At 38.3% G+C, this 15261-nt stretch overlaps 1 protein-coding gene and 1 long non-coding RNA gene across 11 annotated transcripts in view; one reads left to right on the top strand and one right to left on the bottom strand.

The window, feature by feature from the left end:
- LOC137860988 (uncharacterized) overlaps positions 1-15261 on the bottom strand; it is a 196984-nt gene that overhangs the window by 142337 nt on the left and 39386 nt on the right. The window lies entirely within an intron of this gene.
- SPHKAP (SPHK1 interactor, AKAP domain containing) overlaps positions 1-15261 on the top strand; it is a 98066-nt gene that overhangs the window by 47436 nt on the left and 35369 nt on the right. For 8 of the 10 annotated variants that reach the window (XM_068691863.1, XM_068691859.1, XM_068691860.1 and 5 more), the window contains one exon: positions 3270-3380. The exons of the other annotated variants lie outside the window; for them this stretch is intronic. In XM_068691863.1, coding sequence (XP_068547964.1) covers positions 3270-3380 — 111 coding nt within the window. The remainder of the gene's footprint in view (positions 1-3269; positions 3381-15261) is intronic. 10 annotated transcript variants of the gene reach the window in all.

Here is a 15261-nt window from a genome sequence, read left to right as displayed (position 1 = left end):
AGATACCAAGAATGATTTAATATCTCATAGGAAGAAAACTAGCTGAAGTTTGGAATGCCCATCTCATTTTGTGGGTTAGTCATCTACAGTGTACATCTGCTGTGATCTAGCTGTTCTGAAGAGAAAGGATGTGTGCACACCAAGTCCTTAGGAGAAAAAGAAGAGTACCACCAAGGTTTTTGGAAGCTTGTTTCTGCATGATAATTTCTGCCTGTTCTGATTTCTCTGAAACTGTCAGATTTGGGAAAGATCTGAAGCCATTAAAGCAGAAGACAATTTCACTATGATTTTTAAGGAAATGATACAAGACCTCATGCTGCTGAAAAAGCTATTTGAACTAAAGAGGATTGTTTCCTACCTATGGAAATCATGTCTAAAAAGTAATTAGAACTTCAATGCTTGAGCATGATAATATCTCGAACCAGATGAAATCTGAAACCATGTATATATGTGAAAATGTGTATGTGTGTCCGTGTATGTATATGTTGAATTCTTTATCTTCATAAAAGCCACAGAAGATAGACTTTTGTTTTGTTGGATTTTTTTTTTTTTGAAAATACGCTAGATTCTAGATTTTACCAACCAGCGTATAATGTTTCAGTATTTCACCATTTGAAAACACTTCTTAAAAAATAAGAATAAAAAGGCTAAATTTATGACAGTAACAGGAAATTGTTTCTTTGGGATATGAAATATATTATTTTTCCCATCTAGTCCCAGAGTTAGTTATGGTGGCAGGAATCCATTCACCCTGGGACAAGAAGCTATAAAATCTATTGAGTGCAGAGTCATTGAGCTGGTACATGAGATTAGCTAGCAGTCCCCAAGAAGAAACTGGTGGTGATGTGAAGCATTCACAAGTTTTTGTCATTCTCAGAAGAGTCTTTGGGCACGCTGTTTTTTTCGGAGTATTTTGAGAGCCCCACATTTGTATTCAGAAGAAATCCCATAGCAGGGCTAGAGTACTGAGAGTCTTTGCATAAAAACTTATCTTCTTTTGGCATGATGAAGAAAGAAGCACAAAGGTGCATAACCTTTTAGAGGGCACTGAAGGAGGGCACCAAAGCAAGCCCCAGTTTATGGGCTGTGGTGTTCCCTATTGCTTCCTCGTCCATCCTCCACTGACTTTGATTCAGTGATCAATAGAGAATATTACAGTGAGAACAGTAATAACTATCTGACTTTCTTCCAGAAAGGTAAAAATTAGAGTGGCTGTTAGTCTGTATGTGTTAATAAGCTTACTTCTGGATTGCCCACGAGTGTTAGAAAATTGTGTCAGCTGGCCATATGAGCTTTCCACAGTCATTCATCTTCCCTGAGAAGTGAAGAGGCCTCACTAGTTCTCACTTCTTAAGGAATGGGACTAGGCTCAAAAGCAAGTGTTCCTGAAGTAGGACAAACATGTCAATGTAAAATATGCAGTAAGGTAACAGAAGATACTGTGGATAGATTTTTTTCCGGGACAGGAGGACAAATGCGTATTTTAAAATATCATTATTAAAGTAAAAGGCTAAAAGATAGAGTACAGCCTATTTTCATGTAACTGTCCCCCCAAAAAGTGCAAATAAAACATACATCTATTTCCCAAACATGCTTCTTAATATTACTGCCAGGGGATGATAGGCCATATAAAATATTCTGTAAGTATCATCGCTGTTGTTGCTATTCTTTTTCTCCTGTTACTTAGTTGTTTCAAAAATACTTAGCATCCCTCTTTTTCATGCAAGAATGTTGCAGGGTGTAAAAAACATGACAAATCGTTAACCTGTAGATCATTTTCTCCAGACGGAGTTTTTATCCTTTGCTTCCCTACTTGTAGACTATCACAGTACCTGGAATACATGCCTTAAACTGAATTAAGAGCTGAGTCAGCTAGGCTGACAGGCTTTTTGTACAGCCAGAGAGCACACTTCGTCTAGGAAGGGGGTCAGTGTACCTCTTCGTTGGCTAGTAAAATTCCTCAAGTTGTGCATATGAGTACCTCCTCTTTCATGCTTCCCCATTCTCAATTATTTGTCCTTTGTACCATATTAGAGAATAAACTCAGCTAGAAACAACCTTTTTTGTTTTTAATACAGTCTTGACACCATAGGAATTCAACCCCTGGTACCTCTCAGCTCCACTTCCATCCCTACTGGAAGTTAGGATAAACTGATCCAGGCTTCATGCTCTCAATAAAAAGGCAAACATGAACTAATGATTCCTAATGTTGTCAGCTGTCTCCCCAGCTTGCTATGGATGTTGCAGTGGCCATGTAAATTTAATAACTCACAAGCCTGCCTGTTTTCAGATGTGATTCTTTAGCCCCCTTAAATTGTGCAGAGACTGGCTGTGTAGTCACTGCAGTACTGTTCTGGTTGTGGCTGGGCACCACCAGCCCAGGGCCATGACTCATTTCCAGACTTGATGGCATTTCAAAGAAATCTCATGCCGTGCTCAAAAAGACAGTCCTTTCTGAGCATAATTTTCTACAGATACGTTGCAGGAACATATTGGAGGTCTATTTATTTAAAGGGCAATTTGACCCCCCTGAACACTGTGCATATTAGTACAGGGGTACCAAATAAGGAATTCACTTCAATCTGAAGCATCAGACTTGCAAAACTAGCTTTGGTTCTTTATAGCCTACAGATTAGCTGTAGTCCCACTTTGTTTTTGTTAGATTAAAGCTTGAGGCATATGTTGTAGGACTGAGTCAACACAGAGAGATTAAACTCAAAGTTTTGGTCTCAGTGTGCTGACTAAGCTCAGTATTCATTATGACAGGTCTTAAGTACTTTAGCTTCTCAAAAAGCAGAAAAATATATTTAAGAAGAAAGGATCTGTAGCTTAGGCAGTCCCTGAAATCATAAAAGCTGCAAGTTTATACACACTGGTAGAATTAAATAATTAGTTTTTCTAACATCTCTGTTGCCACTTTAACATAGAACAGAACTCCCTAGCAATATTTTCACATACTATATATAATATATATATATATATATATATATATATATATATATATTATATATACATATATAAGGCATTTCCTTCAAGGACTTTCAGTTCATAGAGAAAATTGGCTAGTACTTTAGAGGATATGTGTTACTTGAATCTTAGGTACAAGGACAGGTCCAGATGAAATGGAAACAGGGGTCCCAGTCTTACCTTCCAAAAATATTTGTAGGCAATATTTTCTTTGAGCTCAAACAATAGAGTTCAAACCCCAAAGCAGAGTAGGACTAATTTTTTTTTTTAATTATTTTAACTATTTTTAACTATTTTAACAGATTCTCTGCAGTAACAGTCTGCTAGAATCAACAGACTACTGGCTGCAGAATCAGAGGACACCATGCCAAATTGGCTTTCTGGAAGACAAGTCAGAAAGCAACTGTGCCTCAGTAAGTACTCACTATGATCTCCTCTGGGGAAAAGTCCATTGAGAGCTATTTGGGTAAGGTGCGGGGGCAATCACAGTACATGTTAGATTAAAAAAAGACAGTGACTAACTGACTCCAAAATTATAGCAATCTATCTATAGTTTCTGTAGTTTCCATCTTTCTGTTAAAAGCAAACATCCAAAGCAAAAATTTGCATACAGATTTCTATACAGAATACGTTAATAAAGATTGCTTCAGAGGTTTCCCCACATTTGGCTTCAGACTTTGGTCCTCCTCTTTCAAGTATGCTTGTAGCCTGCAACTAACAACAGATAAAAATAAACCAAGAAGAAAATTATTCTAAACTGTAACTTGTTAAGGGGCAGGTAGGAATGAGCAAATGTTTAAAAAGCTGCTCCATGTTCTGGAGGGCATAGAGGTCCAATTAGAGAGAAAACTCCATCTTAGATGAGGAGAAGCTACTAAAGAACTCAAATGGAATTTTTCTACATTTGAAATGAAATTTAAGTTTCCCCAAGTATTGTTATAATGCAATTAAATTAAGAACAGCTTTTGGCTGAGCTTGTATTTGAAAGAATAGAAGCTTTTAACATATATGTACCATCTACATAAATGTGGATGGCAGTACATCTCTATAGTTGTAATTGTTTTTCATTTGAGAAAGGACTTGAAGAGCAGATCCTTACCAAGGAATCCTGTTTGCTTGCTCCTCTCTGACTCCAGGAGTAGTTACTGACTACTACTACTGCTATTAGCAAAACTACTAGTAGTGAAAGTTTTCTCAGGTGAAAGGTTTCCAGCACTGCTCATGCTGCACGATCTAATGACCAGATGAGGACTCTTGCAGATTGTGCTGGGATTGCCTCAAGGACATGCATGTGTCAGCTCTGGCTGACAAAAACCAGATGCCTTCTGTCAAGGAACTGAATTTCCATCCCATGGTGGTGATGACTGGAGGCATTGTGTCTTGCCAGGGGGTAAAATAGGAGGCTAAGAACAGTAGTGATACTACACTGTAACTTCAGCCCTCACCTCCCCACTGACATTGGCAGAACAGGGAGCAGAGAAGTCATGTCTCCTTCTGAAAAAAAAAAAAAATCTCAACAAACCAAGGACCAAAACCAAACAAGGAACCAGAATTACTTAGAAAACATGCTTTTAGAGCATGTAAAAGTTGGGAACAGGGTCAAAGGTTTTAGGACTCAATGTCATGCTGTCCATTCAACTATCAGCTCCAAAAAGACAGGGTGATCAAAACGCATAACCTAATTAGTGCGTGCTAGTAAGCAACCACATAGGTATAAGGTGAGAAACAGACTTCTGCATCGCTACTTTGGATGATTCTGGGTGAAACAAGGAAGGGGGTATTAAAGAGGAATGGTTAGTTGGATGGAATGGTACTAATTTCCAAGACTCCCAAAACTAAACAGAGCTCAGTTTCCTCTTTATCATTCTCCCAAGCAGAAAAGTCACAGTATTAGAAAGTACACAACATTGTTCAACTACAGCTGAAATGAGCAGTATGTTGATTGAGCAGTATCCTTGAATATATTCTTAACCAGAACAGGGTAATCAGGCAGGTAATCAGTGGTATCCTTGTTTCTTGATACAGAAAAGGATTGCTTTTAACACAAGAGACATTTACCACAGTTACTTGGTTTTACTGTTCAGTATTTCACATCCTTAAAAAAAAAAAAAAGGCTTATTTTTTCAGAGGAAATGAATACCCCTAATAATATAAAAATGAAATGTGCCTTGCTTTTTGGTATGTTAAGCTTTGACGCTACTGAGAAATATAGATCATTAAAGCAAGACTATTCTCAGACGTGGTTGGAAAATAACCAGTACAGCTTCTCGATACACACAACCCCCCACATTACTGCCACTAAACCTTTTCCCCTCGAAAGCACAAATCAGGTTTTATCTAGCCTTGGTCAGTCCCCCTGTAGGGAAAATAAGCATTACTCTTACCATTTTACAGATGTGATAGAAGAGTCAGAAGTACTGAAATGACTTTCATTATAATATCAAAAGGAGTTTCATAGATAAGGTGTTTCAATAAGTCTCAGACCCAAATCTCGCACGTGCTAAAGGTCCACAGCTTTCCCTGACAAAGTCATGCGGGGTGATAACTTTCTTTTAATCCCCTTTGTCAAAGAGAAGGTAAAAAAGACAAAACTCTTTCCTAATAAAACAGCTTTTGTTACGACAGTATGATGGTATAGTTCTGCATGGAGGCAGTGGGGTGGACAGAGATGTACCATGAGGCTTCTGCCTGACAGTTCCTAATTCCACCCGAAACTACAAGCTCTTGGCGGACCCCTTTCTTACATAAAAGGATAACTAGAATCTGCTTTCAGACAAGGTCTGCTAAGTTGTCTTCCCCCATTGCCTGCTCACTTGCATAGCGTGCTCAGAAGACAGCCAAATTTCCCTATGCAGCTTTCTGCACACAATGCCAGCTCTATGCACACACATACACACAAATGTTCTGTAATTTTCAAAGAGAAAGTTTAGTACCTAGTTGATTTTGGAATTTACAATTATAACTATGGAAGAGATTGTGCTGAAATAGAGATATTGAAATACATGATATTGTATTCACCGGATAGAAATAGAATTCACAATAATATATTAATTGAAATTAAAATATATAGAAAGAGCATTCATTTAGAAACTAAGTTGTTAAATGTTCTTTTGGAACATCACTGTTCATATCAAGATGGAAGGTGTTTAGTGGTGTGGAAACAGTTTTTGATCTGTCCCTGAAAAGTTATTCTTTTGAATTAAATAGTCACTCAAACTGTTATTAGCAGAACGGAAGCTTTGTTCATGCTCCTGATTGATTTAATCTCAGAGGTAGTGCAGGACAGAATTTTAACTCGAGTACCTAAAATATTACAGAACTAATGTAAGTGCAAGCAGTAGACTAGGAAACTTTGATGTTAATCATCAAACCCGACATGGAGACCAGAGTGTAAACACGCTACTTTTTACTGTTGTCCCCCCCCCAAATTGCTCTCCCCACCTTAGGTACATGTATATCCGGCTGTGCACAGAACATGAGCAAACTCAGGAACAGGGAGCACTTAACCACTGTTCGAGCATGAAGTTCAGCATCATATGCAGAACCTGCAAAGCATTTCGTTCTGAGTTCTTTCCAGTGTCTGACTCTAAACAAGTGATGACAGCAGCAATGAGGAGGAATATGACCATGGAGTAGTTTCCCCAGCTACTCAGTTAGACAGCAAACCAGACTGCCCTTTGTGGAAAATATGCTTTAATTTCTCTTTTATGGAGACTTTATAAGCTGCTGTTGCCAATAGTGCCAGAGATGTTTTAATCAAAGTTGTCATTAGGTTTGCAGAAGGAAAAAATAAATCTAAAATGTACTAGATCATTAATGGTTGCTTTTCTCAAAGATAGTTTTTAATACATTTAGCTATAATGTTCAGTTTTCACTTGGAAGAGTTCACGTTTAGTTATAAGAGGCCTAATCTTACTGTAACTATAAATGCAACAAGACCATATGAACATAAATTTCAGAAATGTTGTATTCATTATCTCCCATTACAGATTAGCACATTTAGTACAAGTAAAAATAGAGTGATGGCTGTCCTACATATGCTCACCAAGTATACTAAAATCAGTTTATTAAAACACTAAACATGTAACTCAGTTATAACAGATTTCTTTTCCAAAGAGAATTTTTTAACAGAATGGGCATTTTGGTACATGTAATAGTCCATTAAACTCCAAACTGGTTAATGAAAAGATAGACATTTTGATATAAAAATAATAAATTGTGTTAGAGGAATGGTACTGCATATTTGTCTAAGTTGGAGATATTTTCCTGGGCTCTGAAAATAGAACAGTGTTTGTGGAATATATTTTTTTCATTACTTCAAGTTCTGGTAACCCATCATAATAGAAGAAATACTAGCGTGTCCATATTTAATCCAAGGACTGTGGTCATCTGCAAGGATGAACAATAGAAACCACAGGGAGAAATAATAACTAGATGTGATACCTGTTCTCTGTTTTTATGCCAACTTTGTGGTATGTTGGTCAGCTGTCTATCAAAAGTGTTATATGTATTATGAGTATGATGTAAACAGAGTTTGAAAGGTTGTCTTGTCCTGTCTTCTTCTAATTTCTGTAGAAGACTAAGAACTATTTTTTGTCCAATTCTCTGTGTTTACACTTAGGAAATTAGATGAGGTACCCTGGAATTTAGCCCAGGTGGACAGGGCTAAATATTAGTTATTAGGGCTTTCTATGAAGACTTCTTGCAGAGGCTACCAGGAAGGGGCTGCTGAAAGAGATTTATGTGAACAAGAAGTGACATTTTGATGGGAGAGCGTGAAGGTCCTAGGCCGTAGTGCTGTTTTCTTCCATTTCTGTGTTGAAATGAAACTTCTTAACAGATCTCTTTAAAATGTCCCTGCACTGAAGTGTGCTACCCTCCCTGTTTCAGATGACCCCTTTCAGATTTTGCCATGCTGTCTGCTTAAAAATGTTAAACTCCTGCAAAGAACTTCTACACTGGTCTTATGAGTATATGTGGTAGAATGCTCTAGCACCTGACTTTTTTCCTCCTAAAAGAATGAGTAATTGCTAAACATTAAATTAAATGATGATTAAAAATAATACTGTTTTGCAACAGTTTACTGCTGCAAAATTAAATACATAGTTTTGTGATATTATAATTAGAGAGTATAAATTATAAGTGTAGTTTAATTACACAAGTCTTGCTTTGTTTACACTGGATGAGAACAGTCAAAATCCACCTAATAGAATAAAATATTCATAAAACACGATGTTGTACAGAATGACTTATAAACATGGTTAAAATATCTATGATGCGACATTCTTATAACCCCTGCAGAGATGCCATCAAATGTATGTGGCTTCACATTATATATATCTTTGTCCACTACATTGTCACCAACTATTTTTCATTGGACCTACATCAAATGTTCGCTGCTTTGGACGTGGTTTTAAGCAAACCTTATTTAAAAAGAAAAACCTGGTAGGTACTTTGTCCCTGCTTTCCCTCCATAGAGCTAGAGTATTTAATTACAAGTGCTAATCGTGTATGGTTGGCCTATGTTAGTATGGGTTAAGAAACTGAAATTCTTCCTTAGATGATTTGCAGTTTTGTCTTTTAGCCAGAAACTCACCTAAAGCACAAAGTCTTAATAATGCATACAAAAAAGTCATTTATGATTCCACAGATCTTAAGATTTGATGTTTTTCTTTTCACTGCCTGTGCAGTAAGCATCAGTATGATTAAGGTGGCATTGCCATGATACTGAAGCTGAATCTTAATTGTCTTTTAGGAATTCTTCATGGAAAGATTTATTTAGAAAATAAGCACAGCAAAACAAAACAAAATGATAGAATTATAGTCCTGCAAGACACTTGCCATTCATTTAACTTGAGATGTGTAACTCACAGCAGTAAGTTTTCCAGAAGTCCCCTGGACTTTTATGTTCCAGTCCAGTAAAAAATAGAAAAGCCTTTAGAACTGACATTTGCACTGAAAAAAAATATCTATATCTATATCTATATATAGATATATTCTTTCAAAATGGCCCTAGGCTCCAGTAATATCCCCATAAAATGCAGCATCATGCCCTCACTTCACGCAATCATCTTGTCCCCCCATGGAGGCTGGGAAGCAGGCCTTCCTACACCATGCCAGCCTGCAAAGAATTGATCTTGAAAACCAATAAAATACACCCTTCCCTTCCCAAACAGTGCACTTCCGTGTCAGGGGTAATGGGATTTCCAGAATTTGGCAGAAATGCTGTCTATGATATAAATACTGCAATTTTTAATGCAAGGTATCTTGGAGTAATAAAAACACAAACTTAACACTATTAGGTAGCAGTGATGGATATAGATGACCGAAAATCCCTGCTCTTCACTTGGAACAAAAGAAACCAATAAAAAGCAGTGCTCATTTCTTACCTTGGCATAACAAGATACCAGTTTTTAAAGTATCAGGATTTGTCAAGATTACTAAAGGTCATTTTTAAATCTTTTTATGGCTCCTTATAACTGAAAAAAAGTCTGGCTTTGCAGGCAGATGGGTGAGAGAAGTTTCAATAAAGAGCTTAAAGATTTGAAACATTCTTGAAATAGTCCAGCAACTTTCCCTCTTGCAAGCACTCCTACTCTGTAACAATACTTCCAAATGCTCACACCAGAGTACTCCATACAAGTACATGTACAGTACAGGGTATATGCATAGACACAGAGTTGTATACTGGTTAGCTCCAGCCCAAGGGAGCAGCAGGAGCTCATGGACAGAGTGGAGGGAGAGGAAAAGGACGTATTCAGCCCCAATTTAGGCCAAATTCAGTGCTGCTATAGTGCCCTCTTAACTAGATTTTTGTTGCTTCTGCCTGACCCCCTGCCCATGTGCAGTGGTCCTACAAGTGGCCTGATGAATGCTGGGAGCATAGTGGAGAGGGGAAGATGACATGACTAGGGAAGCAGGGATGGTAGGCTGTAACCAGCAACTGGATGGGATTATGCTGCATGGAAGAACCCTAATCCATCATCAGCACAGGGGGAGGAAGAATTGCAGCATGGGGTTGTTAGCTGGTCAGTCAAGTGTAGAATATACTTGGTCTAGAATACAGACATCAGCATATCAAGGAAAGGGAGTAATAGTTATTTTAATCAAAGGTGGCAAGACTGTTGGTTGGTGAGAAAGGAAGCAGACTGTTAAGAAAACAAACAGGTGATGTATTATAGATCATGTTTTCTGTGATCTCTATTTACTGAGACAATGAAGAATGTCATTTTGCCATCGTAACAGCTGGACTTTCAGAACTGATCGCTCACCTTGATACTGCATAGCATGGCTACCCTAAGTGGATGCTTAGGTGTTGTCAATTTTGTGGCAGTTTAGCCATCAAGTTTTTAAAGAGATTCAGGGGGAGGTTAAGGCCATTACACACTAATTTGAGCTGGTTGAATAGGAGCTTCTGTGGTCTCATCTCCCCCATCCCCTTCTTTGACTTTTTTACTGCCCCTGCATATGAACATGCAGTAAGTCAAACCACATAGAAAAGCAATTGTGAAATGAAGAAATTAGTTTTTCTGGCCAATTCTGTGAGTCATCTCTCAGTATTGTCAGACAAATGCCAGTACTTACTCAAGTGATAGAACAGAAACATCCAGGAAACAGCTCTCACAAATTAATTCAAACTGAATGATAACATATGCAGAAAGGGAGAATCCTTGGCAAGGTGTACTTCGAGGAAAAGAGCATGTGTGCTTTTTAGTCAAATTAAAGTATATTATGAGTGGTTTTCATCTGTTTCTTCACCGAAGGGTTTTTGAAGATTTGACACTATGTCTTTAGAAGTTTAGGTACAGATATACCTATTTATGTTTTACATCAACCTCTTTCATATGAGAATAACTTCCAAGTAACTTCTTAGTGCAGTTACCAAGTGGTCAGGGTGTGAAAATCTGTGCACTGGGGCATTTTGTTATCTTTTAATCAAGGCCCATATGTTCTCCAAAGATTCCAGAGGAGGGGAGCATGCCCTTACTGAAGGGTAGAAATAAATCTTAAAAGGTTCAAAAAAGAGGATGTTTCTTCCCAGGTTTGATTCAGCAGGGCTTTTACACAGCCAAGTATGGAAGTGCACTCGAATTCCAAAGAAGGTTTTCTGTTTGTTTTAAATCAAAAACACATTCAGAAAAATTCTTAAATACAGCTTCCTGAATAGTGACCATACGTGGCTGAAACAACTTCATATTTTATCGTGTTTGAATGAACGTTTCCTAGTAAGCATAGTGAAGGCCTATTTCTCCACAGAAAATAGATAAACCTACACATGAAGATGCATATCCTCCCTACATACACACACTCATCAATCTGTTACATGGACAGAGACTTACAAGAGTGTTTATTTTGCCTTTCAGTCAGTAGTTACTCAGGCTTCTTCCAGAACAGCATTGTCTCTTTCAGAAATCAAAATCCAGCCATTGCTTTCCAGATCTAAGCCATAATTACTAGAGGTATTTTTAGTTTTAAGTCCCATCTTCCTATTCAGCCCGACGATACCTTAATTATATCCTGACAAGGAGCAGGAGTCAGCAGCTGCAGGCTAGATTGTGGCATTGAGTCTTAGCCCTTTCTCAGGCTTGTGTGGGTGTTGTGCTCTGGTAAGGATTAGCACCTTTCAGAGAACCACTCTCTAGCTCACACAGAGGAACAAGAAACACTCCTCTTGTTGTTCTCTGCCTTATAGAGCCCAGAGCAGGCAGACTGATTACCTTTTCGGAAAACCACTGACCTCTGTGTTGAAAGGATTATTTGTAGTCTGTAAAATATATTTCTCTTTTTACTCTTGTACATATTTGTCTGAGAAAAAGCTATATATATATGAGCTAATGTTCAGGCAGAAATTAAATATTCCTATAAAAAGTTGCATTTCCACATTTTCAGTGTCACACACGTTTTATACAGCAAACAAGTTTCCTTACATGTTGGAGGGGGGAGGACTGACAACAGCCTTTCCTCTCTTTCCTCCGTAACTTTAGACTTGAATGCTCATTAATCTTCTGCCTGGATCTGCCATCTTCTCTTCTGTCCCTCTGTGATATTCTTATACAGCAGTGGTTTCCTACCTTTGTTTAAGAGCATTGGATGCTTAGCCTCACTCTGATAAAGCTGTAAGTAGGGTTGCCCAAAACTGGGAGGATCAAGTGCCATAGTGTAGTGTACTAGCACTGTATCCCCATCAGCATGTCAAAAAATGTCCTATTCTTAGTGCCTCCATGGTCTGATGTCTCAAGAAATGGGATTCTTGTGCTGTCTCCAGAGTGGACTTCTATAACTGCCTGCTGCTATCATAACCACAGTCTCCCTCTAACATAAACTGCAGCATGAGGCATACAGAAATCTGTTAAACGTCGAGTGTACAGGGCACTAGAGAAAACAGATGGGGCATGTGGCATAAATATTTATTGGCATATTTTCTTTAAGTCATAAGTGACAATTAATTACATCAAACCCAAAGGAATGACTCTTAATGGGAAGAAAATATTCACAGCTGGTTTTGAGGCAATAAATTACGAGGAGATGGCTGTGGATGATTCATTACAGCAGTCCAGCCGTTAAAACAGGGATAGTCTCTAAAATATCAAGACTCATAAATCCACCAAGTCGCTTGAGATATGCACCTTGTAAAGAGTAATTGGGACTAAATTTCAGGTCCCGTCAGGTCACATCAGGACCTAATTCATGTGAATTTAAGTGACTCACAAAAGACAGTATATACTGGGTTGTCTCCTTTTGGAAAGAATATTAGGGCTTGCAGGAAGAGAAGTTTGAAACCCTATCTGCACATCAGATAGCAGTTGTGCAGCTCATGGGGCAGATTTTTACATAAGTGAGCCTCTTGAACCCTATGTACAAGGTAGTGAAGGATGTAGGGGATTAAAGCAAATCAAGAGAAGATGTGTTCAGGCACTTTCATTTCCGCAGTGCTGTTTCCCAATCCCATTTTCCTCCTCCCCTTACAGAAAAGGCAGAGATTTTTAAAAGGCTTATCTTACCTTTTTGCCATGTTCTCAAAGACTTCCGCTATTTTGTTTCCGCCTTTGAGCTGCTGCTTGATGCTAGACACAATACAGTAGGCATGGAATAACCCCACTTAACTGACACTAAATTACTTAAGTTGTTTAGCCTTTCAAGTCAACACAGTCTTTCTGTACCCAAATCCGTGTCTGCACACACTCTCTGTCTCAGTTATAGGGGTTCTGACCCATTAAACTCCACAGAAGTGTCCATGGAGGGATGCCATCACTAGGAACATTTTAAGGAGCAAAAGTAGAAATGAGCACACATAGTTTACAGGTGTCCTGCATCTCTACAGGAGTTACAAGATCTCTGACAGAAGACAAATTGACAAACTGAACTAATCATGTAATACTTACCTGGCTTTAACAGGTATGCAGTTCAGTCTGTTATTTTTATTTTAGCTAAAAAGGCCACTCACATCTCTTCCTTCATGCACATCCTAGAAGTCTATCTCAAATTCACAGCAATTCAGTTTTCTAAGTATGACAGAGAAATAAGATGGCTGTTTCTGTAGTATATATACATTGGCCAGAGAGAGGCCCTCGGATTTTAGAATATGAAGAGAGTAATGTGATGTTTTGGCTATCCTAATGAAGATAGAAAGGAAGAAGGGAGAAAAATACTTTTTCCACTGGCAGCTGAAGTGGGAAACTGTCATCCTCTATTCATGTAAAGGACTGTATGATAAAAGGAACTTCTGGACAAACTATGAGCAGAGAGTGCCATTGTCCTATTTTTTGCTGGTTTGCAGCAGTCTGATCTCACTTCTGTGAGGTCAGGAAGGTACCGCTGTGTAGCTGAGGGATCCTCATCATAAAGCCTTTTGAGTTATTGAGGTTATGGTGCAGAAGGTGTACCTGAGCTTCTTTGTATTCTGGGGTTACCACTTGTAATTCCTCCCACATGTATTATACCACTGCCTCTGCTTCCAACTGTGTGGCGTATCTAGTACTTCCAAACCAATATTTTTTTAATTTCTACATTTTACAGCTGGTTCCTCTGCCAGAACCATTTTGGCAAGCATGGAAATTAACGTGAGACAAGCATTGCATCCAAATGTTAATGGATAATTAGCTCTGTCTTCCAGAGGGTGTTGGTTTTTTTTTTTCCCTGAATCACTATCGTATTATTCCAAACATCTCATATAAGACATTCAACTCAAGATCCTCTTTAACCATTTAAGTATTGTAGATCAAATTCTACTGTGTGTGGAGGAGAACTACATCCCTTATACCATTTCCAGTCTCCTATCTACCAAGAGGTTGAGCTGTACTCATTAGTTATAACCATTAGTGACTCCAAAAAGAAGAAATGAAAGCCAATGGAGAGAAACCAATATTTAATGAGGGGAAAAATGTAATCTTAAAGCAAATACTCGCAAAAAAAAAAAAAAAAAAAAAAAGCAACCACTGGTAATTTTTAGTTTCTTGATGATTTGCAAAATATCTCAGATCCCTACAGAAAGGACATGTGAACCCTTGTAACACATCCTTCTTCAGTAGGTATTTCTCACTTTGCTCAGGAAAAGGAAACACTTGGGTATTAACTAATTGCCTTCTTCCCTCCCAAGACAACACACCAATTCAATAGCAAGGTGGGAAACAAAAAACACCCTCCTTCCCAAAGCTACTCAGAGGTGGCGTGATAGGAGGCAAAATAACAGTGATGACAGAAAAAAAAAAAAAAAAAAAAAAAAGTGGGGGAACACTACAGAATATTAGCTGACACTTAGCAAATTTCAGTTGGCAGTTTGTTAACAGTTGGGATCTCCTTCTCCCAGAAACTATAGGACAATGCCTTTTCCTGTACATGCATTATAATGTGGGTGTCACAAATCTGACTGCTCTGCTTAGAGATATTTTAAAGAAGCACAATATAGAAGCTGAATGAAGATCACATGCTAAACATTATGAAATTGTATGCACAAGAAAGCCACGAACACACTCCTACTTAAAATAATTCTCATTTCCTCTTCATTAGGGAGCATGTGACTGCACAGTTATGTCTTAAAACAGCTGAGAAATTAGTGAGCAGGCCTGGGTGAATGCAAGCCCATCTGCCCCCAGGCAGCTATGCTAACTGTTTCCTTGCCAGCTCAGTCTGCTGCTGGCTGCAGCAAACTCCCTTAAAGTAAAATGAGCAGTTCTTTATAACAGATAATCACACATACCCAAGGACAGAGCAAGAGGGAACATGAGAACATACTAGGGTTGGAATTCCTTCCCAATGGCTTTGTGCCCCTTGTTGTATTGGTCCCCAGCTCTCAGC

The sequence above is a fragment of the Anas acuta genome, chromosome 9, assembly GCF_963932015.1.
Source record: "Anas acuta chromosome 9, bAnaAcu1.1, whole genome shotgun sequence".
Taxonomy (NCBI): domain Eukaryota; kingdom Metazoa; phylum Chordata; class Aves; order Anseriformes; family Anatidae; genus Anas; species Anas acuta.
Note: the sequence above shows the minus strand (reverse complement) of the source record. Positions and strands in the feature narration are given on the sequence as shown.